At 36.0% G+C, this 27,608-nt stretch overlaps 1 protein-coding gene across 3 annotated transcripts in view; it reads left to right on the forward strand.

Moving 5' to 3' along the window:
- The window catches only part of SUGCT (succinyl-CoA:glutarate-CoA transferase), a gene marked incomplete at its 5' end in the record, with an annotated part of 675,080 nt that overhangs the window by 78,156 nt on the left and 569,316 nt on the right, over positions 1-27,608 (forward strand). For 2 of the 3 annotated variants that reach the window (XM_079711399.1, XM_079711400.1), the window contains one exon: positions 4,605-4,748. The exons of the other annotated variant lie outside the window; for it this stretch is intronic. In XM_079711399.1, coding sequence (XP_079567525.1) covers positions 4,605-4,748 — 144 coding nt within the window. The remainder of the gene's footprint in view (positions 1-4,604; positions 4,749-27,608) is intronic. 3 annotated transcript variants of the gene reach the window in all.

Genomic DNA, 27,608 nt, shown 5'->3' on the forward strand with positions numbered 1-27,608 from the left:
TCATTTCCAAAAGCCTACTTATAAGTTTAAATCCACTTCTTCCAACAAACTATGATGAGATTCTAGGGCGTATTGCTTAACAAGGTCAGTTACCCATTTTTCCTCAAATATATTTTTACTAAAGATTGTGAGTGATGAATTCCTGTACCCATTGACATAAAAAGTACCACCCCATTTATCCCAGATTTGAGGAGAAGAGGCACACTGGTTAGTACTGTCACGGCATTAGGGCTCCTATGGAGCTCCAGATGGGGAAGGGGAGTTTGATTCCATGAGAACACACAGCCCCTTCTCTGATACTGCCTGATTGCACCTGGGAAGACCTAGTCACTTCACAGCCACAATGTGGTTCTCTGTGGGATTTTCTGCTTACTAAATGGTAATTTATTTTCACTTTCTTATTCCTCTGGCATGCTGACAATTCTTAGATGACAGGAATATGATTATAAGGGATTTCCAAAGTATGAGCATAGTCATCTCTGAATTACAATAGAATACAAATGGTACATCTTCTTTAATTATCGCCACCAAGCAGCCTTGAATGAAATGTAACTTCTAGAGTTCCCACTAAATACATGTTCTTTAGCAGGCCTTTAAAAAGATTTTTTAAATTTATTTTTATTTATTTCTATTTTTCTGCTTTAATTACCAGCATTATAATGGTATTTAAAAAATAAAACAGCTTTATGGAGATATAATTCATATACTGTATAATTCACCCATTTAAAGTGTACAATTCAGTGGTTTTTTTTTTTTTTTTTTGCGGTACGCGGGCCTCTCACTGTTGTGGCCTCTCCCGTTGCGGAGCACAGGCTCTGGACGCGCAGGCTCAGCGGCCATGGCTTATGGGCCCAGCCGCTCCGCGGCATGTCGGATCTTTCCAGACCGGGGCATGAACTCCTGTCCCCTGCATTGGCAGGCGGACTCTCAACCAGTGCGCCACCAGGGAAGCCCCAATTCAGTGTTTTTTAGTATATTCACAGAGGTGTGCAATCAACTTTAGAACATTTTCATCATCCCCAGAAGAAACCCCAGGCCCATTAGCAGTACTCCCTATTCCTACTTGCCCCCAGCCCCCAGTTCTACTTTTTCTCTCTGTGGTTTTGCCTATTATGGATATTTCATAAAAATGATACCATATAATATGTGACATTTTGTGACTGGTTTCTTTCTCTTAGCATACTGTTTTCAGAATTCTTCCATGTTGTAGTATGTATTAGTACTGTTTTTATTGCCTGAAATATCCCGTCATCTGGCTGTACCACACTTTATTTATCCATTTACCAGTTGATGGGCATTTGGGTTTCTTCCACTCTTAGGATATTGTGAATAATGCTGCTATGGAAATTTGTACATATGTTTCTTGGGAGAACATATGTTTTCATACTCTTGGGTATATACCTAGAAGTGAAGTTTCTGGGTCATATGGTAACTCTATATCTAAGTTTTTGAGGAACTGCCAGTCTCTTTCCACAGTGACTACACCATTTTACAATCCTACTAGTGGCTTATGAGTTTCGATTTTTTTCACATCCCTGCTAACACTTGTTATTATTTCTCTTTTTCATGAAAGCCATTCTAGTGGGTGTGATGTGGTATCTCGTTGTGGTTTTGATTTGCATTTCCCCAGTGACTAATGATGTTGAGCGTCTTTCAATGTGCTTATTAGCCATTGGTATATCTTCTTTGGAGAAATGTGTATTTAAACCCTCTGCTTATATTTTAATTGGGTTGTCTTTATTGTTTTGAGTTATAAGCACATTGTGGTTTTCATGTGCATTTCCCTGATGGCTAATGATGCTGAACATCTTTTCATGTGCTCAATGACCATTTGTAGATCTTCTTTGGAGAAATGTCTGTTCAATTCTTTGCCCATTTAAAAAATGGTTATTTGTCTTCTTATTGAGTTGTAAGTATTCTTTATAAATTCTGTTTATAAGTTCCTTATCAGATATGTGATTTGCAAAAACTTTCTCCCATTTTTTGTCTATTCATTTCCTTGATCATTTACTTTGAAACACATGTGATTTTTATTTTCATGATGTACCACTTATCTTTTTTCTTTTGTTGCTATTAGGTGTCATATCTAAGAAATCAATGCCAAGTTGAAGATCATGAGGATTTACTCGTATATTTTCTTTTGTTTTATAGTTTTAGCTCTTATATTTAGGTCTATGGTCCATTTAGAGTTAATTTTATATATAGTGTGAGGAGGGAGTCCAGCTTCATTCTTTTGCATTCTTTTCACCAATTTTTGAGTACGTTGTTTACCGTCCACATATTTTTGAGTTTCTCAGATATGCCCGTTATTGATTCTAATTTCATTTCATTGTGATCTGAGAATATATTTTGTATGAACTCACTCATTTAAAATTTATTTTAGCTTGTTTTCTGGCCTAGGATATGGTCTGTCCTAGAGAATGTTCCATGTGCACTTGAGAATGTGCATTTTATATCTATTAGGTATACTTGGTTTATGATGTTGTTTAAATTTTTTATTTCTTTTTGATCCTCTATCTAGTTGTGCTGCTCACTATTCATATTTCAGTATTGACATCCCTACTGTTATTCATGAAGGGTTTATTTCTCCCTTCAAATCTGTCACTTTTGCTTTTTGTATTTTGGTGGTTCAATTTTTGGGTGCATGTATGATTTTAATTGTTATATCTTCTTGATGCATTGACCTTTTCCATTATAAAATCTCTCTCTTTTTCTCTAGAGCTTTTTTTGTTTTAAGTTTATTTGTCTGCTATTAGTATAGCCACTCAAGCATTCTTATGGCTGCTGTTTGCATGATATATCCTTTCTCATGCTTTTATTTTCAGCCTATTTATATCTTTGAATCTAAAATGTGTTAGCAAGCCTCTTTAAATTAGTATTTCACTAAACATATTTGGCACAAATGGTCATTTTTAACAGTGACAATGTTGTCTCTAATATATGGATGACAATATTTATTTAATGTTCATACATATCATGCTATTATTCTGGATAATGTATTGATATTTTTAGAATATTGGGTATAGTCTTTGTTTTTCAGGAGACTTAAAATGTAATATAAAGGACTTATTATATGATTTGTTCCTACTGGCCTGAGAAGTATAGAAAACTTCTCAAGAAATGTGATTATATTAATATTACAGTAAGAAAGCAGATGATTTCTATAAACTTAAATTTGAACTTACCTCTCACTTTTAATACATTAAATAATCTTAAATCCAAATGACGGTATTAATTTTAAATTTATGGATTCACGCCACTACAAGTTTTTCCAATAATAATAGTTAGAAGGCCCCCAGAAGTTTCCAATTTTTATGGCAATATCTTCCTTGAAATTGTGTTGAAAATCAGGGAAAAATAGTTTAGTCGCTATACAGTCTCACTTGCTTTAAACAAATTTAGCTGTCTTGTAAGATGATTAACATAGTTTATGTATGGGCTTCAGAAAAGGAAAAACTAGCTTCTGAAAATGACTGAACAATAGCTGGAATTAATGAATAAGGAAGTGAATGAATGAATAGATCAACTAGGTGAAATATAGGTTTTTTAGGCATTATGTGCAATGAAAGACTTGGCAGAATTCAAGGTAGTGAAAAATAGGAACTATCTGATACAACAATGATTAATAATAATGTTGATGAAAAATTTGATAGCTAATTTTTATAGGGCACTTATTGTTTGCCTGGTACTGTTCTAATATCTTTACATATGGGTCAAGGATTGGATTGTCAATAAGACTGACATGAATTGGTATCAAGCTTTACTTGTAATTTTAAGGATTCAAGCAATAAAAAGGCACAGGAGAAGCAGAAGGAGCTCCTGGACATTGAGATAAGCCCCCAGTGCCTTTCTTCTCACAATAACAAAATTCTCAACCCCAGAGCAGTAGATAAGATCTGAAATGGAGTTCATGGGTTACCTCATATTACACTAAACTGATGGGCTATTGGAACATTTCCATTTTATACCCAGATAGTTGCATAGCTCATGCCTTATGCCCCATAAATCTATAGATGCTAGGTTTCTTCACCATAGTAATTCTAAAGCAGGAGTATCCTGCTAAAAGCCTTTTATATATAAATACTGTCTGTTTTTTTTTTTTTTTTAAAGCAAATACCATTAGTGTATTTGCCAGTTATTAGCATGCTTATAAGGAGATTAAACCAGGTCTTCTGCCCTCTTCTTTCCTGGGAGAACCTCCTAAGCCAACAAGAAAAAAATACTTCTTTAACTCTTTCCTCTCCAACAGATTAACTCATTTAAATTCAAATTCACTTATTTACTTTTTTTGGTATAAATAATGTAAAATAGATTAAGAAGGAACTTTAGACATGTTTTTAAAAGTCTTTTATTTCATTTGGTTTGGTTTAGTTTGGTTGGTAGGGGGTGGGTTCAGAAAAATAATAAATATACAGCAAATGTAAATATATCCTTACCACCAACAGATATCCACAACAGCAATTTGTTGTATTTCTTGTGTGTGTATGTATGTGTGCACATGATATATAATTCTTTCTTTTATTTGACCTTAGGATATTTGTGAACTCATATGATGGTTTTAATTTTCAGTTTCTCTGTTTTTCTCAACCTAACCCTCAAATCAGGATGGAGATCCAGTTCGTCCAGGAGTGGCCATGACTGATCTTGCCACTGGCCTTTATGCATATGGAGCCATTATGGCTGGATTGATACAAAGATATAAAACCGGAAAAGGACTGTTCATTGATTGTAACCTACTGTCATCCCAGGTACCAATCCAAATAACATTTTAGATAGTGGCATAAAAACATGTATCTCTGTTACACTTTTTCATACCAAATCCTGTGGTCACATGTGCAAAAACAAAAAACAAAACAACAGAATTTCCCCCACCCCCCAAAAAAACAAAACAACAACAGCAAAAGCTGTTCTGTTTTGGTGTCCTTGATATTGTCATATTAAAATAAATGGACCACGAAGGTTTTGTTATAATGTAGACATTGCTGTTGAACCAGAATTTTAAAGACTGTTTTTATTAGAATAGGTCTATTACTGTTTTTGAGACAGGAGTACAGTTGTTTCTATTTCATTGTCATGCGAGCTCTGTAACTTCTTTTTACCAGAGTTTATTCATCTTTTTTGCGCTATGGACCCTTTGGGTAATCTGGTGAAGTCTGTGGACCTTTCCTCAGAATTATGTTTTTAAATGCATAGAATGAGATACTTAGGATTACAGAGGGAGCCAATTATATTGAGATGTAGTTATTTCAATGTAAAAACCAATTTTGTGTTATAATAGTACATGTGATGTTTTATTAATACATTAAAACAGGATATCTGTTAGTGGGTTCAATAACTTGCAATTTTGAGGTAATGTTGAGCATGAATAATATTTTGAGATATCTGCAACTATAATATAAGAAAATATGTAGAATATGTACTGGTGATCAAGTCATACTTAGGTACTGCTAATACTCCTGTGGTTTGTTGTCTACATTCATAATTGAAAAAAATGCTAAATTTTAGTTAGAGGTTGATGAAAATAAAGATATAATTTTTTTTCCATTCAAGTTAATTACTTCCCCAAATTTTTACCATAAGCTCCAGATTAAGAACCCTTGGCTTAGATAGCTGTCAGTTATGTTATACTAAATACTAAGCTGGTGGAATAAAAGGGTTAACTTACTCCCAGATTGACTCTTTGCCTCCTTTTCACTGGATCAGACCTAGATGCTGTACCATATGTGGAAGTTGATTTTGAATAGGTAATTTTTCAAGGAGGGGAAAAAAAGAAAATATCTAACTTGTACAAGGAGACATTTTACTGTGGGAAAAATTACTTCATAGACAAAAACCTCAGTTGGGAATTTCAGATTTAAATGGCATACATGGGAAAATAGTAATCTTGGAACTCTGCTTTGGAGATTTTTTTCTTTTAGACAAAATTAAGGTAGTGCATAGAAGTAAAAAAACATTAATACGATTGAAGGCGAAATACTATTTATGAGTTTTCAACACTAGCTTTGAGTCATAGTCAGGGTTTTAATGGTTATAATAAAAGGCTAAAAGAACTCTTTCTCCAAATGAATGATCTCTCTTCTTAACAGAGAAGCAGATGTCAGGTCTGGGAAGAAGCTGAAAGTTTTTTCCTTCCTCCCCTAATTTTATAGCTGTAAGGAACCTGAGGTAGGTTAAGTGATTGGGTAAAATTGCACATCCAGTAAATATGGAAGCCGTGAAGATTTCATAGGTGTGTGACCTATGCAGTCACAGAAGGCACTAGGCTTAACTTAAATGCTCTGCTGTCACTGCCTTGGAATTCTTAATATTTTTTGAATGAGAGGCCCTACATTTTTCATTTTGCACCAGTACTCACAAATTATGTAGCTGGTCCTGTATTTGGGGCTCTGCTTAGGTCTTCAGATCTCTACCCAGATTGCTTTTCTTATGTCAATGATGAATTAATTAGCTTTGGAAAAAATTCTCTTGTAGAGTATTATAGAGTTGAATTCTCTTCTAGCACCTAACACAGTGATTCACAATCTGGAGGTGTGTGGTTCCATGGGGGTGGGCATGGAGGTGGGTGGAATCACTGGTAGGGCTGTTTCAAAGTGAGGGTACAGTAAATGCAAACTCATGCACACTTTGGTTGTGTGTCTATATTTAATTGTTCATGTTGCTCCTTGAGGCTGTAAGTTCCATGTGTGCAGGAATAATGTTTGTTCTTGCTTACAGCAGTATCCTCAAAGCCCAGCCCAGTATTTGTCAAAAAGCAGGTCTAACAATCTTTGGAGATCAATCAGAGAACCACTGTTACCAATGGGTATGCCTCATAACCCTTAAACTTGCTTAGGGAAAATTAGAAAAAAGTAGAAAATCATCGACTTAGGGTAAGTCCTCGATAAACAACAAATGATGAAATGATTTGCTTTTGGCAAACATGGTAGCGGTGGTTTAGCCTATTGTGCTGTAGCTAACCCAGTCAAAGGTAGCTAAAATTATTAGTGTATTTAAGGCTCATTAGCTACCTTTTTATAATTGACATATAACATTATATTAGTTTCAGGTGCAAACATAATGATCCGGTATTTGTATGTATTGTGAAATGGTCACCTCAATAAGTCTAGTTAGCATCCATCACCATATATAGTTACAAAAAATTTTTTTCTTGTGATAACTTTTTTTTTTTTTTTTGCGGTACACGGGCCTCTCACTGCTGTGGCCTCTCCCGTTGCGGAGCACAGGCTCCGGATGCTCAGGCCCATCGGCCATGGCCCACGGGTCCAGCCATTCCACGGCACGTGGGATCTTCCCGGACCGGGGCACGAACCCGTGTCCCCTGCATCGGCAGGCGGACTCCCAACCACTGCGCCACCAGGGAAGCCCCTCTTGTGATAACTTTTACGATCTACTCTTTTAGCAACTATCAAATATGCAGTATAGTGTTATTAACTGTAGTCACCATGCTGTGCATTACATCCCCGTGACATTTATTTTATTATTGCAAGTTTATACCTTTTGATGCACTTTGCCCATGCCCTGTCCCTCACCTCTGGCAACCACCAATCTGTTCTCTGTAGCTATGAATTTGGTATATTTTTTAAATAAAAATTTCAAAAAATTTTAGATTTTATATATAAGTGAGATCACATGGTACTTGTCTTTCTCTGTCTGACTTATTTCACTTAGTGTAATGCCCTCAAGATCCATCTATGTTGTTGCAGATGGCGAGATTTCTTTCTTTTTTATGAATGAATAATATTCCAGTGTATGTACATACCACATTTTCTTTATCTCTCATCCATTGATGGACAATTACATTGTTTCTATATCTTGGCCATTGTCATTAACTACCTTTTAACAATAAAAATCTGTTATGCCTTATTTTAGAGCTTTGCACTTACACACCTACTATTTTATTTTGCTCTCATAATTATCATTGGAGGTACGTAGGTAGATCAGGTATTTCTATTCTCATTTTACTTATAAGAAAACTGAGGCTAGGAGAGGTTGACCTACTTGAGCAGCAGAGTCACCGCAAGACCTCTGGTTTCTGACATCCTGAATCATTCTCTTTCCCCTGCGTAATGAAGGAAAAGCTTTGACATGGAGGGACAGGCAAGCTCCAGCTTTCCCGTGGTGAAGCTAAAGGGGAGAAGGCAAATTGAGTAAGAGGCAGGGGAAGCAAAAGAGCATTCAGTAATAAGGAAACACATAGTAAGACTGCCCCCGCCTCCCAAAAGCATGCCAAGAGCTACAGTAAGGTCGTGCAACAAAGTGGGCTTTTCTGGGTCATTATCTAATCATGTTTAGACCCACTGAGTGAAAGCCATCATGGACTTTAACCTGATGGACAAGTGTGTTTTTTTTGAAATATGAGAATTTTGAGAAAAAATAGCATTTGGAGTCATGGGATGACTGGATTTTTTGTTTCAGCTCTAGTCCACTGAGCACTAACTGTATCCCAGGCTCTGTGCTAGGTAGCTTGGAGTGGGAGGTGACATAGCTCTTCAAAGTTTAGCAGTAGGGGTAGCCAAGTTGTATGGGAGAGTTGGAGGTGATATATAGTTCCCTCTGTTTCCCTAACGGGGTTGCAGAATGTGGTTGGGCCTCATATATCATGCTTAGGAATCTGGATTTTAACTTTTTAAGGCTTCTGTTAGGTGATGGTCTTTCAACCAAAGACTATGTCTCCTTGGATACTGCTACCGTTGCCACATTCATAATAACCCCTGAGCTGTGAGCAGTGTTACAGAGTTTCAAAGGGCAGTGGTACAGGTAATAATTTATGCTGAAGCCTTCCTGAAGTGCAACACCATGGGTGATAAAAGCCTTTTCATTCTCTGAACCCACTACAGCCTAAGCTCCATTTTTTGTTGATCCTTTGCCTCTGCCCTATTCTTTGGCTCTGGACTCTCTCTTTTCTTCTCATGTGTGCTTCTCTAGCCTTGGGCATCTCTTTTCTCTGTCTTTTTTTTGTTTGTTTGTTTGTCTTTCTTTCCTGTTTTCATTCCTTTCTTCTTGTCTCTCCCCTTTTCTCCATTCTTCATTGTGAGGAGCTAAAGTTTTAGCAATTCTTGTTCCAGATCTTACATCCTTCCACTGTACCACCCAGGAAAGTTTCTGAATTGTTCAGTAGTTCCCATGGAAGAGAAAGGAAGTGCCCTTTCCTAGAAGTCCCAGAACACAAGACTGTGACTGTTAAGTGACTGGGTTAAGTGAACTATTCCTGAACCAATTAATGAGTCCTGAAAGATAAAGTATATTGATTGGCTTAAGCCATTCCTGATGCAAGGGACAGGGTTAACTCCACCCAGACCACATGGCTTTGACTGGGGAGAGATGATTTCCTTGAAGAATGGTGGAGTTATTTTTTGGCCAGAGGAAGGGGAAAAGGATGATGGGGAGCCAATCAACAGATGTTCACTATACTAACATAGTGGGTTGTTTTGAAGTTCTAGTGCAACAAAGGATATGGCAAATTCTTTGTCTGTTAGAAAGTATACTACTGGTGAGTAGCATTAATTTTATTAGGTTATTGAAAAAATATTTCACAATGTTAGAAATATGCTGAGATTAAAAAGATGGTTATTGACATGATTTTATCATAATTATTATATCTTTTAATATTAGAGAAACCTTGACTAACTTAACTTTGTTTGTCAATTTAAGATAACATTTGTAGATTTTAGATCTAAAAACCAAACCACAAAATGATTAAAATCCGCTTTATGTAAATGGGAAGTGCTATTTCTAGATACTTTTCAAAGTAACGTAATAGGAAACTTCACCTTTTAAAAAATGTATTCATTTTCTTTTTTTTATATAAATGTTCACTTGCATTAAGCAGATGACATTTGAACTTAACTTCAGCTGCCTGGAAAATGACTGCCATTTCATGCAGTGGTAAAAAACATAGTTTTCTACTCATTTTGATTGTATTGCATAGGATGACAAATGAATGATTATAACATTCAGTATCAGTTGCTAAAAATGAAATTTTGTCCCCTCTCTCTTAGAAGTGATCTAATGTACAATAGACAAATTGCACTTGATTTGAATAGTAGCTAATAATTAACTCAGAAATGATTGCCTCAACCACAACAAAACCATTTCACCCTAGAGACATGACAGTTGTCGGGATGTGGTTGGTAGTGGGCACCAAATTTTTTGTAGTTTCAAGGCTATAAACTTTTAACCCTTGTCATAAAATTCTTTGATTTTTTTTTTCTTAGTCTTAATATGATTTAAAGTTGTCAACTGAAGATTGTCTAATGTCAGCATCTAAACAGTATTCTTTACATGATATTGGTAAATAACAAGGAAGTGGGTTTGGATGTGGTTCCAATTATTCTGTTGCTCTTATTCTTCTGTTGTGGCTTACAGAAATATCTTTTGAAAGTTTTAATATCCTTCCTGTACTTAATTGCAACCAGGCTCCCCTAATTACTACTACAATGAGTTAGTTTTTTTTAGCACCAAACTTCTATAATTATTTTCACATATAGAATGTTTTGGAATTTTTTATTTCACCTTATTTTCCTTGTTTGTAGATTGTTCATATTTAGGGTAGATGAGATTTTAACTTATTATTATAGCACATTTTTATGGATAAACTTTTGAATTCAAACAAGTATAATAATCTGATACTTTTGTGTCTTTAGATACACCTGTGGTTTTGCATTTCCTATTTAATCTATACCTTTAAAAATTTATTGAGTTATATTTTACATATCATAAAATTCATCCTATTTCAGGGGTGACCGTTTAACAGTTTTTAATGAATTTACTGAATTTTTCAACCATCACCATAAATCAGATTTTGAAATAAATACTTTATAGTCACCTCTGGTCTGGGTCTTACCCATGAGGCTAGAATGCACCAGTTTTGACTGGGGAGGGATGTAAGGCTGGGCTGACTCAGAAGAATTCAAGGGCTATTAAGATTTCTGTGAGCCCTAGAAAATTTTGCCTTTATGGGTCCTTTCCTCCATAAAAATGTTAAGAATTATATTTATAACTGCATTCGTATAAAGATGAATATAACTAATTATTGTGTGTTTACTGGTATTACATTTTCATTTTTTTCTTCAGATTTTAAAATAAATTAAAATTAAAACATTTTTGTGTACCCCTAAAGTATTGTGGGCCTTAGGCACTCTACCTAATTAATAAGTCAGCTCCAGAAGAATTACCTTGAGAACAGTCTCAAATGTCCCAATCTGTGAGGAAAGACAATCCTGTATACAGGAAGGAAGTGGAAGCTGAAAGTTAAGATTATCCTGAAGGGTTAATAGAGGGTGGAAAGATGGAGAAGCAGCAGTCTGTGACCAAAGAAGTTGAGAGACTGGAGTAGGGAGAGGAAGAAAAAAAAAAAAAAAAGGATAATATCAGAAAGTTGAAGAAATCTGGGAACTACAAATTTGCATTTGAATTTCCCTGAGGAGCCTAATGCATTCCTGTCTGGAAGGCTCATGCCAGCCTGACAGTCTTTAGTTACTTGTGGCCAATTTTTAATCCTCATCTAACTTCAGTTCTTTAATTCTCTAAGGTCTCCCAGTGCTCTATCAATTTAATTTCAGGGGATATATGAATATTAAAATTTAACTAATATTAAGATGAGTAAGTAGGTAGATAAAGACACACACAAAAAATGAAAAATGAGATGACTTCCAAAGAAAAGTGCAAAGATTTTAGATAACCTATTATTTTCTGTTATTATTTTATACTATTGGTTGGATTGAATACAAGTTGACTGCATTACAAAACGGTTCACTATTTTTTTTTTAAAGAAGATTCAGCAAAATATAAGTGTATTGAGAGGATGCTCTGGTTTTATAGAACTGAAATCTTTAGTTATATTCGTGGACATGTCATATTTTTATACGACATGAGCCATAATGAGGGAAACCAGGGGTTTTAACTTGTAATAATTGATAATTACTAGTGGGAGAATATCTCAAAGGAGAATAGAATAAAACCAGAAGACAAATTTCATTGTGATCTAATTTAATTCTCATTAGATACTTTAAAACAATTTGGTGCTTTCAAAATGTTCTGAAAAATAGAAATATAAGTAAGATAAAGATATAAAAGAAATAGGAGGAGAAAGAGCCATTGGTGTTGATGGATATTCCCCAAACTTAGATTTTGTCTTTGAAGGATCTTGTAGAATAGTGAACTTAATTGACTGTTCCTAAAGGTGGGTTTAACAGTCTTAGAATCACCTCTGTTCTCTATTACTAGAGTAGAACAGTTTGTTTTTGTTGCTAAGTTAATCACTTCCACCTTCATCTTGGTACTTTCTAGGGTCAGAAAATTTTATGTAGAGTAATTACATCCTTATATATTTGCTAATTAATGGTGACTCTTTACCTGTCCTAAGTTTTGGACCAACTGATTCCCAGTGGAATCTATTTGGCCCCAACTATTATGTCATCATTGCAGCTATAGGATAACCACTGGCAGCAAGCATGGTGACTGAGATTTGATTTCCAGGGAAATCACTTTGGTTCTTCACAGAATGTGTATGAGGCATAATGCCGAATAATTTTTAATTTTTTTCCGTAGCCTAGAGTCATTATATACCACCAATGTAAAATAAGATCTTGATTAGCTGAAGTGCTTAGAAATTTTGATATTCTGGTTGATTTCATTTTCTAGTTAATTGAGGGCTAAAAGGAAACTGCTTTGGTTTCAGCCATTTTTATATGCTTAGTTTACTTTTCCATTATGGTAAATGCCATATACTAAATATATTTTCACTTTAAAGTTATGATTTTGGTCTCTATTTTTAAAACCTATTGATACTCACTTTAGGGACTAAGAAATTAAGTTGAATCTGCACTCACGGAATCCATCCATCATCCATCCATTATCCATCTTTCCATCCATCCACACTTGTTTCTTATGCCAGATTATACAATAAATGATAAACAAGCCAGCAAGTTTCCTGCCCCATGGAATTTACATTGTAGTTGTATATACAGACAATAAACAAGTAATAGTGATACATTTGCATAAGGATATGCAACAGTTTCATAAAGATAGCAGGGACACTTCTGTTAGCCAGGGCAAGATGTTCCAGATGGAGAGAACAGTTAATGCAAAAGCCTGAAGCAGGACAAAACTTGGCATGTTCTAGGCACTGACAAAAAGCCCAGTGAAAAACATTCCTTAGAAGTTGGCATTAGCAGTAAATCTGGCCATTTATTAATACTCATCTGAAGAGCAAACATGAGGTGTGACATTTAATTTAAATAATAATCCAATATTCTATGACTAGCAGGCCTGTTAGAAGTCAGTTAGAGTACTGTTCTTTTTTGTGGGGAGTGAATTTATTGGCAAGGTACTAGATCAAGCCTGTAGAGCAGAAGTTTCTGTAGAATGATAGTAGAAGCAACACAGAACGGCAAACAGTGTTAGTCTTTTCTGCCTCTTGGGCTGACTGGAGACTGGTATTGAGAAGGTTGAGACAGTTTCTGGAAAAGGAGTGCTGTGATTATTAACAATAATAATATAAAGGTGCAACATTGGGAGAGTGCTATGAACTTGCTGACCTTGGAGTAGATGCTGTATTGTATAGGCTGTTTATATTCTCCAAAGTTGAATCATTGAGAGTGACTTTAAAAACATAATAAAACTTAGGTAACATTTACTTTATATACTAAACACAGTTCTAAGCACATTGCATATATTAACTGATTTATTTCCCCAACAGTTTTATTATTCCCATTTTACTGAGGAGGAAGCAGAGGCGTAGAATAACACTGTAATTTGCCCTATGTCACACAGCCAGTAAATAGCAGAGTTGGGACCTGAACTCAGTCTGGATCCAGAGACTGTATTATACTTATCCTTAAGGGTATAAGGTGCTCCCAGTATTCATTCATTCATTTATTTATTCACTTAAGTGTTTATTGAGTGCCCAGTGCCAAGCATGCTGTTATTCTTGGCAGTGTTATGGTGAATAAGGATGACCGGGGAATATGTTTTAGCTTTTAAGAGGAGTGTACAAATATAACAAATCTTGACTTGTCTTTTGGGAGGATGATTTTGGTAAGTAATGTGGTCAGCACTGAGCAATGGAGCTTAACATAACGACTGTATATTGCTCTGTATCTTGCAACCTTGCTGGGCTTGTGTTTTTAGTTCTAAGAATATTTTAGTGGATACTATAGGATTTTCTATATACAAGGTCATGTCATCTGTGAATAGAGATAGTTTTTCTTCTTTCTTTCTGGCATGAACACCTTTCATTTCTTTTTCTTGCCTCATTGCCCTGAATAGAAAGAACCCAAGTACAGTGTTGAATAGAAGTGTCAAGAACAGACATCCTTTTCTTTTTCCTGATTTCAGGGCAAAAAGTTCAGTTTTTCACCACTAGTATGATGAAAGGGTGTTGGATTTTGGCAAATGCTATTTCTGTAACTACTGAGATCATTAATTGGTTTGTGTCACTTATCCTATTAATATGTTATTTGATTATTGATTAATTAACATTGATTAACAATTGATATTGATTTTTGTATATTGAACCAATTTTGTAACCCTTGGAAAAATCTCACTTGGTTATGCTTTATAATTCTTGGTAAAGTTGCTATATTTAGTTTGCTTGTATGTTGCTAAGAATTTTGGAGTCTGTATTCAAAAAGGAGAATTGCTCCATAATTTTCTTTTTTTGTGATAGTTTTCTTGGTTTTTGGTGTCAGAAAGATACCTCATAGAATGAGGTGTTTTCTCCTTTTCTAGTTTTTGGAAGAATTGGTGAAGAATTGGTACGAATTCTTTAATTATTTGGTAGAATTCACCAGTGAAGCTAAAAAAGTCTGGGCTGCTGCTTTTTTTTGTTAAGTTTTATGATTATTAATTCAGTCTTTCTACTTGTTATATGTCTATTCAATTTTTCTATTTATTATTTAGTCAGTTTCAGTAATTTGTATCTTTGTAGGAATTTATCCATTTCATTTAGGTTATTTAATTTATTGGCATATGATTGTTCATAGTATTCTCATGGAATCCTTTCTATTTCTGTAAGGTCAGTACAAATATTCCCTCTTTTATTCATGATTTTAGTAAATGAGTCTTCTTTATTTTTTTCTTGGTGAGTCTAGCTTAAGGTTTGTTAATTTTGTTGATCTTTCCAACAAACCAACTTTGGATTTCATTGATTTTTCTCTATTGTTTTCCTATACTCTATATTTCATTTATTCCACTTTTATCTTTAATAGTTCATTCCTTTTGCTGGTTTCAGGTTTAGTTTGCTTTTCTTTTTGTAGTATCTTAAGGAGGAGTGTTAGGTTATTGATTTGAGGTCCTTTTCTTTTTTAATGTAGTTGTTTTCAGTTATAAATTTCCCTCTAAGAACTGTTTTAGCTTCATCTCATAAGTTACTGTATGTTGTGTTTTGTTTCAGTCATCTCAAATCACTTCCTAATTTTCTTTGAGATTTCTTCTTTGATCCATTGGTTGTTAGGCATGTGTTGTTTAATTTCCATCTGTTTGTGAATTTCCCAAATACCCTTCTATTTTTAATTTCTTACTTCATTCCATTGTTGTTGGACAACATTCATTATGTAGTTTCAGTCTTTTTACATTTACTGAGCCTTGTTTTTGGTCTGTCTTGGAGGATGGTCCAGGTGTGCTAGAGAAGAATGTGTATTCTGCTGATGTTGTGGAGTGTTATATAGATGTTTCTTTGGTCTAGTTGGTGTATATGGTAAAGTTTTGTGTAACATTTGAGGAGCTGTCAATTTTTTTCTAAAACAGCTTCAGTATTTTACAATCCCACCAGCAATTTATTAGGTTTATAGTTTTTTCACACTCCTGTCAACACTTGCTATTCCCCATAATTTTTACTTTAGCTATTATAGTGGGTCTGAAGTGGTTTTGATTTGCATTTTTGCATTTCAAGTCTTCTATTTCTTGGTTGATTTTCTGCGTAGTTGCTATATCTATTATTGAAAATGGTATATTTAAGTTTCCATCTCTTATTGTTGGATTGTTTTTTGCTTCCTTCAGTTCTGTCAGTTTTGCTTCATGTTTTTTGGTGCTTTGCTGTTAGGTACATATACATTTATAATTCTTATGTCTTATTGATAAATGGACCACTTTATTATTATAAAATGTACTATTATTATAATAATTATTATATATTATTATATAATTATTATTATAACTATTATTATAATTATATAAATATATTATAAATGTATAAAATGTAATTTGCTTCTAGTAACAATTTTTGCCGCAAAGTCTATTTTTTCTGATATTCTCAATCTGTTTTTGGTTACCATTTTTATGGTATATTATTTGCTAGGGCTGCCATAACAAAGTTACACAGACTGGGTGTCTTAAGCAACGAGGATTTATTTTCTCACAGTTCTGGAGGGTTGAACTCTAAGAACTTTAAGATCAAGGTGCTGTCAGGGTTAACTTCTTCTGAGGGCCATGAGGGAAGGAACTGTTCCAGGCCTCTCTCCTTGGCTTGCCAATGGCTATCATTCCCTGTGTTTTCACATCATCTTCCTTCTGTATATATCTGAATACAAATTTTCTCTTCTTGTAAAGACATCAGTCATACTGGATTAGGGCACATCCTAGTGATGTCATTTTAACTTAATTACATCTTGAAAGACCCTATCTCCAAATTTTGGCGCATTCTGGGATGCTGGGGTTAGGACTTCAACATACGGATTTTGGGAGAGACACAGTTCAGCCCATTACACATGGTATATTTTTTTCATATTTTTACTTTTGATCTCTTTGTGTCTTTGAATCTAAAATATGTCTTTTATAGACAGAATATAGTTGGATCAATTTTTGTAACATATTCTGCCAATCTGTGCTTTTTTTCTTTGCCATTTTGCTATTGTTTTCTACGTCCTGTGTCTTTTGTATTTCTCTGTCCCTCCATTAATGCCTTTTTATTGTTAAATAGTTATTTTCTAGTGTACTGTTTTAATTCTCATTGCGTGTTTATGTGTGCACATGTGCACGTGCGCCCACATGTATTTTCCGTATTTTCTTAGTATTGCCCTGGGAGTTACAATTAACATTTTAAATTTATTTATTTATTTTTGGCTGTGTTGGGTCTTTGTTTCTGTGCAAGGGCTTTCTCCAGTTGCCGCGAGCGGGGGCCACTCTTCATCGCGGTGCATGGGCCTCTCACTGTCATGGCCTCTCCCGTTGCGGAGCACAGGCTCCAGATGCGCAGGCTCAGTAGTTGTGGCGCACAGGCTTAGTCGCTCTGCGGCACGTGGGATCTTCCCAGACCAGGGCTCGAACCCGTGTCCTCTGCATCGGCAGGCAGACTCTCAACCACTGCGCCACCAGAGAAGCCCACAATTAACATTTTAATCTAAAGCAGTCTAGTTTAGATTAATACCAACATCATTTGAACAGCACGTAAAAACTTTGCTTTGTTATAGTATAGCTTTGTTCCCTCCCTTCCTCTTTGTGCTATTATTGTCATACAAATTACGTCTTTATACACTGTATGCCCATCAACACAGGTTTACCACTATAGCTCTCTTCAGTTATTTTAAAAATCAGGTAGGAGAAGAAAATATTTATAAACAAAGTACATTTATACTGTCTTTTATACTTACTTATTTTAGTTAGTTTTACTGCTTCTCTTTATTTCTTTGTGTGGATTTGTGTTACCGTCTATTGTTTTTTGTTTTTCATTTCAGCCCTTTGGTATTTCTTATTGGGCAGGTTTGCTTGTAACAAATCCTTCCTTTTTTGTTTATCTAGGAATGTCTTAATTTCATCTTTATTTTTGAAGAATAGTTTTGCCAGGTATAGAATTCTTGGTTGACGTTCTTCCACCCATCCCCTAGCATTTTGTATATGTTATTCCACTGCTGACTGGCATCTATGATTTTTTGTGAGAATTAAGGTGCTCATCTATTGAGGATCTGTTGCGTGTGATGAGTTGCTTCTATTTTGCTACCTTCAAGATTGTCTCTGTCATGGGGAGGGGGAAGAGTAAGCTGGAACGAAGTGAGAGAGTGGCATGGACATATATACACTACCAAATGTAAAATAGATAGCTAGTGGGAAGCAGCTGCATCGCACAGGGAGATCAGCTCGGTGCTTTGTGACCACCTAGAGGGGTGGGATAGAGGGGGTGGGAGGGAGAGGCAAGAGGGAGGAGATATGGGGATATATGTATATGTATAGCTGGTTCACTTTGTTATAAAGCAGAAACTAACACAACATTGTAAAGCAATTCTACTCCAATAAAGATGTTAAAAAAAAAAGTTAACTAACAATTATAAAAAAAAAAAAAAAGACTCCGTGCTCCCAATGCAGGGGGCCTGGGTTTGATCCCTGGTCAGGGAACTAGATCCCACATGCTGCAACTAAAGATCCCGCATGCCGCAACAAAAATCCTGCACATGGCAACAAAGAACTCTCATGCTGCAACTAAGACCCAGTGCAGCCGAATAAATAAATAAATAAATATTTTAAAAAATAAAGTCTTTATTAGGTACAACACCAGGCTTTCTCAGAGACAGTTTCTATTGTCTGCCTTTTTTTCCCCTATGAATGGTCATACTTTCCTGTTTCTTTGCATGTTTCATAATTTTTTTGTGTGTGGTTGAAAACTGGATATTTTAAATAATAGAGTGTTGAAACTTTGGAGTTCAGATTTCTCCCATGCTCAAGGTTTCATTGTTGTTGCTATTCATTGTTGTTGTTTTTCTGTTTAGTGACTTTTCTGAATGAATTTTATAAAGTCTTTATTCTTTGTCTTTTGAAGCCACTGTGTTCAGTTAGCTTAGTGGTCAGCTGATGATTAGGCATAGAATTTCTTAACTGCTTTGAACCAATGTATTTCTTCACCTTTGCTGAGACACTGTGTGTGTTGGGACAGAGTTTACAACTCTTCTTTCACTCATGCTTGTGCAGAACCTCAAGGTCGGCTATAAGTAAAATATTAGGCCTTCTTGGGTCGCTCTTGTGCATGCACACAGCTCTGCACATGCATGTGGCCTTCTAGATTCCCAGGAATATGTTGGAGCTTTCCAGTATTCCCTGTGGACATCTCTTTACCCAGTGTTTCCTTTTCAGTTTTTGGCTAGCCTCTTGTTTGCTCCAGTTGGTATTTCCACCTCAGCCAGCTAATTCACCACCTTAGCAGGTGGAAGTGGCTATAGAAAGTGTGGGTTCTATTTATTTATTTTGAATTTTATTTTATTTTATTTTTTATACAGCAAGTTCTTATTAGTTATCTATTTTATACATATTAGTGTATATATGTCAATCCCAATCGCCCAATTCATCCCACCATCCCCCCTTCCCCCCTTGGTGTCCATACATTTGTTCTCTACATCTGTGTGTCTATTTCTGCCTTGCAAACCAGTTCATCTGTACCATTTTTCTAGATTCCACATATATGCATTAATATATGATATTTGGTATTCTCTTTCTGACTTATTTCACTCTGTATGACAGTCTCTAGGTCCATCCACGTCTCTATAAATGACCCAATTTTGTTCCTTTAAATGGCTGAGTAATATTCCATTGTATATATGTACCACATCTTCTTTATCCATTCGTCTGTTGATGTGCATTTAGGTTGCTTCCATGACCTGGCTATTGTAAATAGTGCTGCAATGAACATTGGGGTGCATGTGTCTTTTTGAATTATGGTTTTCTCAGTGTATATGCCCAGTAGTGGGGTTGCTGGGTCGTACGGTAGTTCTATTTTTAGTTTTTTAAGGAACCTCCATACTGTTCTCCGTAGTGGCTATATCAATTTACATTCCCACCAACAGTGCAAGAAGTTTCCCTTTTCTCCACACCCTCTTCAGCAGTTATTGTTTGTAGAGTTTTTGATGATGGCCATTCTGACCAGTGTGAGGTGATACCTCATTGTGGTTTTGTTTGCATTTCTCTGATAATTAGTGATATTGAGCAGCTTTTCATGTGCTTCTTGGCCATCTGTATGTTTTCTTTGGACAAACGTCTATTTAGGTCTTCTGCCTATTTTTTATTGTTTTTTTTTTAATATTGAGCTCTATGAGCTATTTATATATTTTGGAGATTAATCCTTTGTCAGTTGCTTCATTTGCAAATATTTTCTCCCATTCTGAGAGTTGTCTTTTCATCTTATTTATGGTTTCTTTTGCTGTGCAAAAGCTTTTAAGTTTCATTAGGTCCCATTTGTTTATCTTTGAGGTGGGTCAAAAAATATCTTGCTGTGATTTATGCCAAAGAGTGTTCTGCCTATGTTTTCCTCTAAGAGTTTTATCGTGTCCAGCCTTACATTAAGGTCTTTTGAGTTTATTTTTGTATATGGTGTTAGTGAGTGTTCTGATTTCATTCTATTACATGTAGCTGTCCAGTTTTCCCAGCACCACTTATTGAAGAGGCTGTCTTTTCTCCATTGTATATTCTTGCCTGCTTTATCAAAAATAAGGTGACCATATGTGCGTGGGTTTATCTCTGGGCTTTCTATCCTGTTCCATTGATCTATATTTCTGTTTTTGTGCCAGTACTGTATTGTCTTTATTACTGTAGCTTTGTAGTATAGTCTGAAGTCAGGGAGTCTGATTCCTCCAGCTCTTGTTTTTTTCCCTCAAGATTGCTTTGGCTATTCGGGGTCTTTTGTGTCTCCATACAAATTTTAAGAATTTCTGTTCCAGTTCTGTAAAAAATGCCATTGGTAATTTGATAGGGATTGTATTGAATCTGTAGATTGCTTTGGGTAGTATAGTCATTTTCACAATATTGACTCTTCCAATCCAAGAACATGGTATATCACTCCATCTGTTTGTGTCATTTTTGATTTCTTTCATCAGTGTCTCATAGTTTTCTGAGTACAGGTCTTTTACCTCCTTAGGTAGGTTTATTCCTAGGTATTTCATTCTTTCTGTTGCAATGGTGAATGGGGTTGTTTCCTTAATTTCTCTTTCTGATCTTTCGTTGTTAGTGTATAGGAATGCAAGAGATTTCTGTGCATTAATTTTGTATCCTGCAACTTTCACATTCATTGATTAGCTCTAGTAGTTTTCTGGTGGCCTCTGCAGGATTATCTATGCATAGTATCATGTCATCTGCAAACAGTGACAGTTTTACTTCTTTTCCAATTTGTATTCCTTTTATTTCCTTTTCTTCTCTGATTGCCGTGGCTAGGACTTCCAAACCTATGTTGAATAAGAGTGGCGAGAGCGGACATCCTTGTCTTGTTCCTGATCTTAGAGGAAGTGCTTTCAGTTTTTCACCATTCACAATGATGTTTGCTGTGGGTTTGTCATATATGGCCTTTATTTTGTTCAGGTAGGTTCTCTCTATGCCCACTTTCTGGAGAGTTTTTTATCATAAATGGGTGTTGAATTTTGTCAAAAGCTTTTTCTGCATCTACTGAGATGATCATATGGGTTTTATTCTTCAGTTTGTTAATATGGTGTATCACATTGATTGACATGCATATATTGAAGGATCCTTATATCTCTGGGATAAATCCCACTTGATCATGGTGTATGATCCTGTTAATGTGTTGTTGGATTCTGTTTGCTAGTATTTTTTTTTTTGTGTGTGGTACGCAGGCCTCTCCCGTTGTGGCAATTTCACTGTTGTGGCCTCTCCCATTGCGGAGCACAGGCTCTGGACGTGCAGTCTCAGCGGCCATGGCTCACAGGCTCAGCCACTCCGCGGCATGTGGGATCTTCCCGGACCGGGGCATGAACCCGTGTCCCCTGCATCGGCAGGCGGACTCTCAACCACTGCACCACCAGGGAAGCCCTGTTTGCTAGTATTTTGTTGAGGATTTTTGCATCTGTATTCATCAGTGATATTGGTCTGTAATTTTCTTTTTTTGTAGTATCTTTGTCTGGTTTTTGGTATCAGGGTGATGGTGGCCTCCTAGAATGAGTTTGGGAGTATTCCTTCCTCTGCAATTTTTTTGGAAGAGTTTGGGAAGGATGGGTGTTAGCTCTTTCCGGGAAGGATGGGTGTTAGCTCTTTCCTAAATGTTTGATAGAATTCACCCTTGAAGCCATCTGGTCCTGGACTTTTGTTTGTTGGAAGATTTTTAACCACAGAGTCAATTTCATTACTTGTGATTGGTCTGTTTATATTTTCTGTTTCTTCCTGGTTCAGTCCTGGAAGGTTATACCTTTCTAAGAATTTGTCCATTTCTTCCAGGTTGTCCATTTTATTGGCATAGAGTTGCTTGCAGTAGTCTATTATGATTCTTTGTAGTTCTGTGGTGTCCTGTTGTAACTTCTCCTTTTTCATTTCTAATTTTATTGATTGGAGTCCTCTCCGTCTTTTTCTTGATGAGTCTGGGTAAAGGTTTATCAATTTTGTTTATCTTCTCAAAGAACCAGCTTTTAGTTTTATTGATCTTTGCTATTGTTTTCTTTGTTTCTATTTCATTTATTTCTGCTCTGATCTTGATGATTTCTTTCCTTCTGCTAACTTTGGGTTTTGTTTGTTCTTCTGTCTCTAGTTCCTTTAGGTGTAACGTTAGATTGTTTGAGATTTTTCTTGTTTCTTGAGGTAAGCTTGTATTGCTATAAACTTCCCCCTTAGAACTGCTTTTGCTGCATCCCATAGGTTTTGCATCGTCGTGTTTTCATTGTCATTTGTCTCTACGTATTTATTGATTTCCTCTTTGAGTTCTTCAGTGATCTCTTGGTTATTTAGTAACGTATTGTTTAGCCTCCATGTGTTTGTGTTTTTTATGTTTTTTTCCCTGTAATTCATTTCTAATCTTACAGCATTGTGGTCAGAAAAGATGCTTGATATGATTTCAATTTTCTTAAATTTACTGAGGCTTGATTTGTAACCCAAGATGTGATCTATCTTGGAGAATGTTCCGTGTGCACTTGAGAAGAAAGTGTAATCTTCTGTTTTTGGATGGAAAGTCCTATAAATATCAATTAAATCTATCTGGTCTATTGGGTCACTTAAAACTTGTTTTTCCTTATTAATTTTCTGTTTGGATGATTTGTCCATTGATGTAAGTGAGGCGTTAAAGTCCCCCACTCTTATTTTGTTACCATCAATTTCCTGTTTTAGAGCTGTTAGCAGTTGCCTTATGTATTGAGGTGCTTCTATGTTGGGTGCATATATATTTATAATTGTTAGATCATCTTCTTGGATTGATCCCTTGAGCATTACATAGTGTCCTTCCTTGTCTCTTGTAACATTCTTTACTTTAAAGTTTATTTTATCTGATATGAATATTGCTACTCCAGCTTTCTTTTGATTTCCATTTGCATGGAGTATCTTTTTCCTTCCCTTTACTTTCAGTCTGTTAGTGTCCCTAGGTCTGAAGTGGGTCTCTTGTAGACAGCATATATATGGGTCTTGTTTTTGTATCCATTCATCAAGCCTTTGTCTTTTGGTTGGAGCATTTAATCTAATCACATTTAAGGTAATTATCGATATGTATGTTCCTATTTCTATTTTCTTGTTTTGGGTTTATTTTTGTAGGTCCTTTTCTTCTCTTGTGTTTCCCACTTAGAGAAGTTCCTTTAGCATTTGTTGTAGAGATGGTTTGTTGGTGCTGAATTCTTTTAGCTTTTGCTTGTCTGTAAAGCTTTTGATTTCTCTGTCGAATTGAATAAGATCCTTGCTGGGTAGAGTAATCTTGGTGTAGGTTCTTCCTTTTCATCACTTTAAATATATTGTGCCACTCCCTACTGGCTTGTAAAGTTTCTGCTGAGAAATCAGCTGTTAACCTTATGGGAGTTCCCTTGTATGTTATTTTTCATTTTTCCCTTGTTGCTTTTAATAATTTTTCTCTGTCTTTAATTTTTGTCACTTTGATTACTATGTATCTGGGCATGTTTCTCCTTGGGTTTATCCTGCCTTGGACTCTCTGCGCTTCCTGGACTTGGAAGTGGCTATTTCCTTTACCATGTGAAGGAAGTTTTTGAGTATTATAATCTCTGCAAATATTTTCTCGGGTCCTTTCTCTCTCTTCTCCTGCTGGGAGCTCTATAATGCGAATGTTGGTGTGTTTAATATTGTCCCAGATGTCTCTTAGGCTGTCTTCATTTCTTTTCATTCTTTTTTCTTTATTCTGTTCTGCGGCAGTGAATTCCACTATTCTGTCTTCCAGGTCACTTATGCGTTCTTCTGTGTCAGTTATTCTGCTATTGATTCTTTCTAGTGTATTTTTCATTTCAGTTATTGTATTGCTCATCTGTTTGTTCTTTATTTCTTCTAGGTGTTTGTTCTTTAATTCTTCTAGGTCTTTCTTAAACATTTATTGCATCTTCTCAATCTTTGGCTCCATTCTTTTTCCGAGGTCCTGGATCAACTTCACTATTGTTATTCTGAATTATTTTTTTGGAAGGTTGCCTATCTCCACTTCATTTAGTTGTTTTTCTGGGGTTTTACCTTGTTCCTTCATCTGGTACATAGTCCTCTGCCTTTTCATCTTGTCTATCTTTCTGTGAATGTGCTTTTCATTGCACAGACTGCAGGACTGTAGTTTTTCTTGCTTCTGCTGTCTGCCCTCTGGTGGATGAAGCTATCTCAAAAGTTTGGGTTTTATATATAAATTTTCATTAATATTAAAAAAAAACTCATGTTCTGTACAAGTGAAGGTCCATATCACTTCTTATTCAAGCTTTCCATCAATGATTTTTCAACAGTTTTATATTTTAGGTGGATTTTCATAGGGGCACAGGATTAAAACATTGTTGAGAGGCAGTTGCCAGAAATTTCGGGCAGCTCTAGAATCCATATAGTTATCTCTAAAATTCCAAGAACACTGTGTCTTCTTGGTGGGATAGTTTGTTTTCAGTTCAGTCAATTCTTCCTAAAACTGAGCCACACTTTTCTTTTTTTCTTTATAAATTTATTTATTTATTTTTGGCTCTGTTGGGTCTTTGTTGCTGTGTGTGGGCTTTCTCTAGCTGCAGTGAGCGGGGCCTACTCTTCGTTGCGGTGAGCGGGCTTCTCATTGCGGTGGCTTCTCTTGTTGCGGAGCACAGGCTCTAGGCACGCAGGCTTCAGTAGTTGTGGCTCACGGGCTCTAGAGCGCAGGCTCAGTAGCTGTGGTTCACAGGCTCAGTTGCTCCGCGGCATGTGGGATCTTCCCAGACCAGGGCTCAAACCCGTGTCCCCTGCATTGGCAGGCAGATTCTTAACCACTGCACCACCAGAGAAGCCCACTCCCCTCTTTTTTGTCTGTTGTCATATTGGTAATGAGGATTTTTCCATGTTTAATTCTTACTTAATGTTATTTTTTTATGGCATTTTAATTAGGTCTTTTTTGTTGCCACCATGACGAACTGGGTAGTAAACATTTTTGTTGTTGTTGTTATTGTTAAAAATCTCAAATTGAGTGCTGCATGACACCCAGGAAGTCTGAATTTGTTCTCTAAATTGCACTTTGAGGCCTTATAACACTGATGATTAAACTTGGCTGTACGTTGTAATCATCTGGGAAGTTTCAAAAACTGCTGCTCTTGTCCCACCCCAAGCGATTCTGGTTTAATTAGTATGGGGCATGGCCTGGGCACTGGGATTTTAAAAAGCTCTCCAGATGATTATAATGTTCAGCAATGTTTGAGAATTGCTGTTCGATAATATGATTCCCAAACTTATGATGTATGAGTGTTACCAGTGAGCTTTTTTTTTAAACCTAATTTTTTAGAGCAGTTTTAGCTTTACAACAACATGGAGAGGAACATACAGAGATTTCTCATATATTCGCTGTACCACACATGAATAGTCTACACTCACCACAGTGTATTGGCATCATTCACCAGAATGGTACATTTTTTACCAAGGATGAACCTACATTGACACATCATAATCACCCAAAGCCTGTAGTTTACCTTAGGGTTCACTCTTGGTGTTGTGCATTCTGTGGGTTTGCTTAAAAGTGTAATGACATATATCCATCATTATAGACTCATACAGAATATTTTCATTGCCCTAAAAATTCTCTGTTCTTATCTATTCCTTTCTGCTTTCCCCTTCACGCAACACCCAGACAACCACTAATCTTTCTACTGTCTCGAAAGTTTTGTCTTTTCCAGGAAGTCGTATAGTTGGAATCATACAGTATGTAGTCTTTTTAGACTGGCTTCTTTCACTTAGTAATATGCATTTAAGTTCCCTCCATGTCTTTTCATGGCTTGATAGCTTATTGCTTTTCAGTGCTGTATAATATTCCAGTGTCTGTATGTACCAAAGTTTTGGCAACTATGAAAAAAAACTACTATAAACATCCATGTGTAGGTTTTTGAGTGGCATAGTTTTCAACTCCTTTTGGGTAAATATCAATAGTGTGATAGCCAGATCATATGGTGAGATTATGTTTAGTTTTATAAGAAACCACTGAACTGTCTTCCCAAGTGGCTGCACCATCTTGCATTCCAGCCAGCAATGAGTGAGAATTCCTGTAGCTCCACATGGTCACCAGCATTTGGTATTGTCAGTGTTCTGGATTTTGGCCATTCTAATAGGTGTGTAAGAGTCCAGCGAGCTTTGGAAAAAACCAGATTCCTGGGCCTCACACTCAAGCATTCAGATTCAGTGGGTCTGGGACAGGACTCAGGAGTCTGCCACTTGGAAGCAGCATCCCAGGTGACTTTGATGCAGTAGACCTGTGGGTCGCAATTTGAAAAGAAGGTGTGTCTTAGAGTAAACTTGCAAGGTGTATCCCTATCATATGTTGTCCCGATACTCTTAAAATTAAATAGCATTAAAGTTCCCCAAATAATTTTTACTCAAGACTCCAGTCATATTTGTAACAACTTTCTTGGCTGGTTCCTGTGGATTTAGTTATGGGCATCACTGTATTTGAGGTTTTGCTCTACAGGGTCCCAAGGGGCCTATAGCTTTATGACTATATGGTACATTGAACACAACTTTAGCAATGATGATATGGACTAACTGCAAGTCAGCAGCTGATTTGTCAATGGGACTTGCAGTCTCTAGGAGTGTGTGAACTCGTCATCTTCAACCCTTGACTTGAAGGGAAACAGTTGCAGAGAGACATTTCAGGGACCACAGAAATGAACCTCAAGACTCCACTTCTCATATACTGGTGATCAAAGTTCACATATTTGTCTTTTTAATCATGTTTACTCCCATAGACATGTTATCAATCACGGCATTTTAAAAATGAAAGAATTTAAAAGCTAGCTTAGCTGCTAATTGACAAATATACTTTATAAAATAATTAGATTTGTAAGTAGTTCTGTGGTGAAGGGTATTATTTTAATTTAAGCAAAAGCTGTGTTTTATTAGTGTATGTAAAAATATCGGTTGCACAATGATTGAAATGTATAAGGGATATATAGAAAGTAGAGACAAATGTCATACTGTTCAGGGTTTCTTCCTAATGATTATAATACAGTGGAGCGCAGGACTTTTCCACACTTTTAACAAAAGAAATACATGTCTGGAAAACAATGCCAAAAATATACAAATGTGTAACTTGGTAACTCAAAGTTATTTTGTCATTCTACTCCTTAGCAATAACTACTATTAAATATTTGGTGACTATTTCAGAAAAAAATCTTAATAGAAGAAACTCACTGATGAATCTTTCTTGAATTCCTTCCAGGGGTATATAGCCCTGTCTTATTTTGTCTTAGTAGTATAATCAGTTGTAATGTTATGGTTTGGGATGAAAACTAAAC

This window comes from Hyperoodon ampullatus (assembly GCF_949752795.1).
Source record: "Hyperoodon ampullatus genome assembly, chromosome: 9".
Classification (NCBI taxonomy): Eukaryota; Metazoa; Chordata; class Mammalia; order Artiodactyla; family Ziphiidae; genus Hyperoodon; species Hyperoodon ampullatus.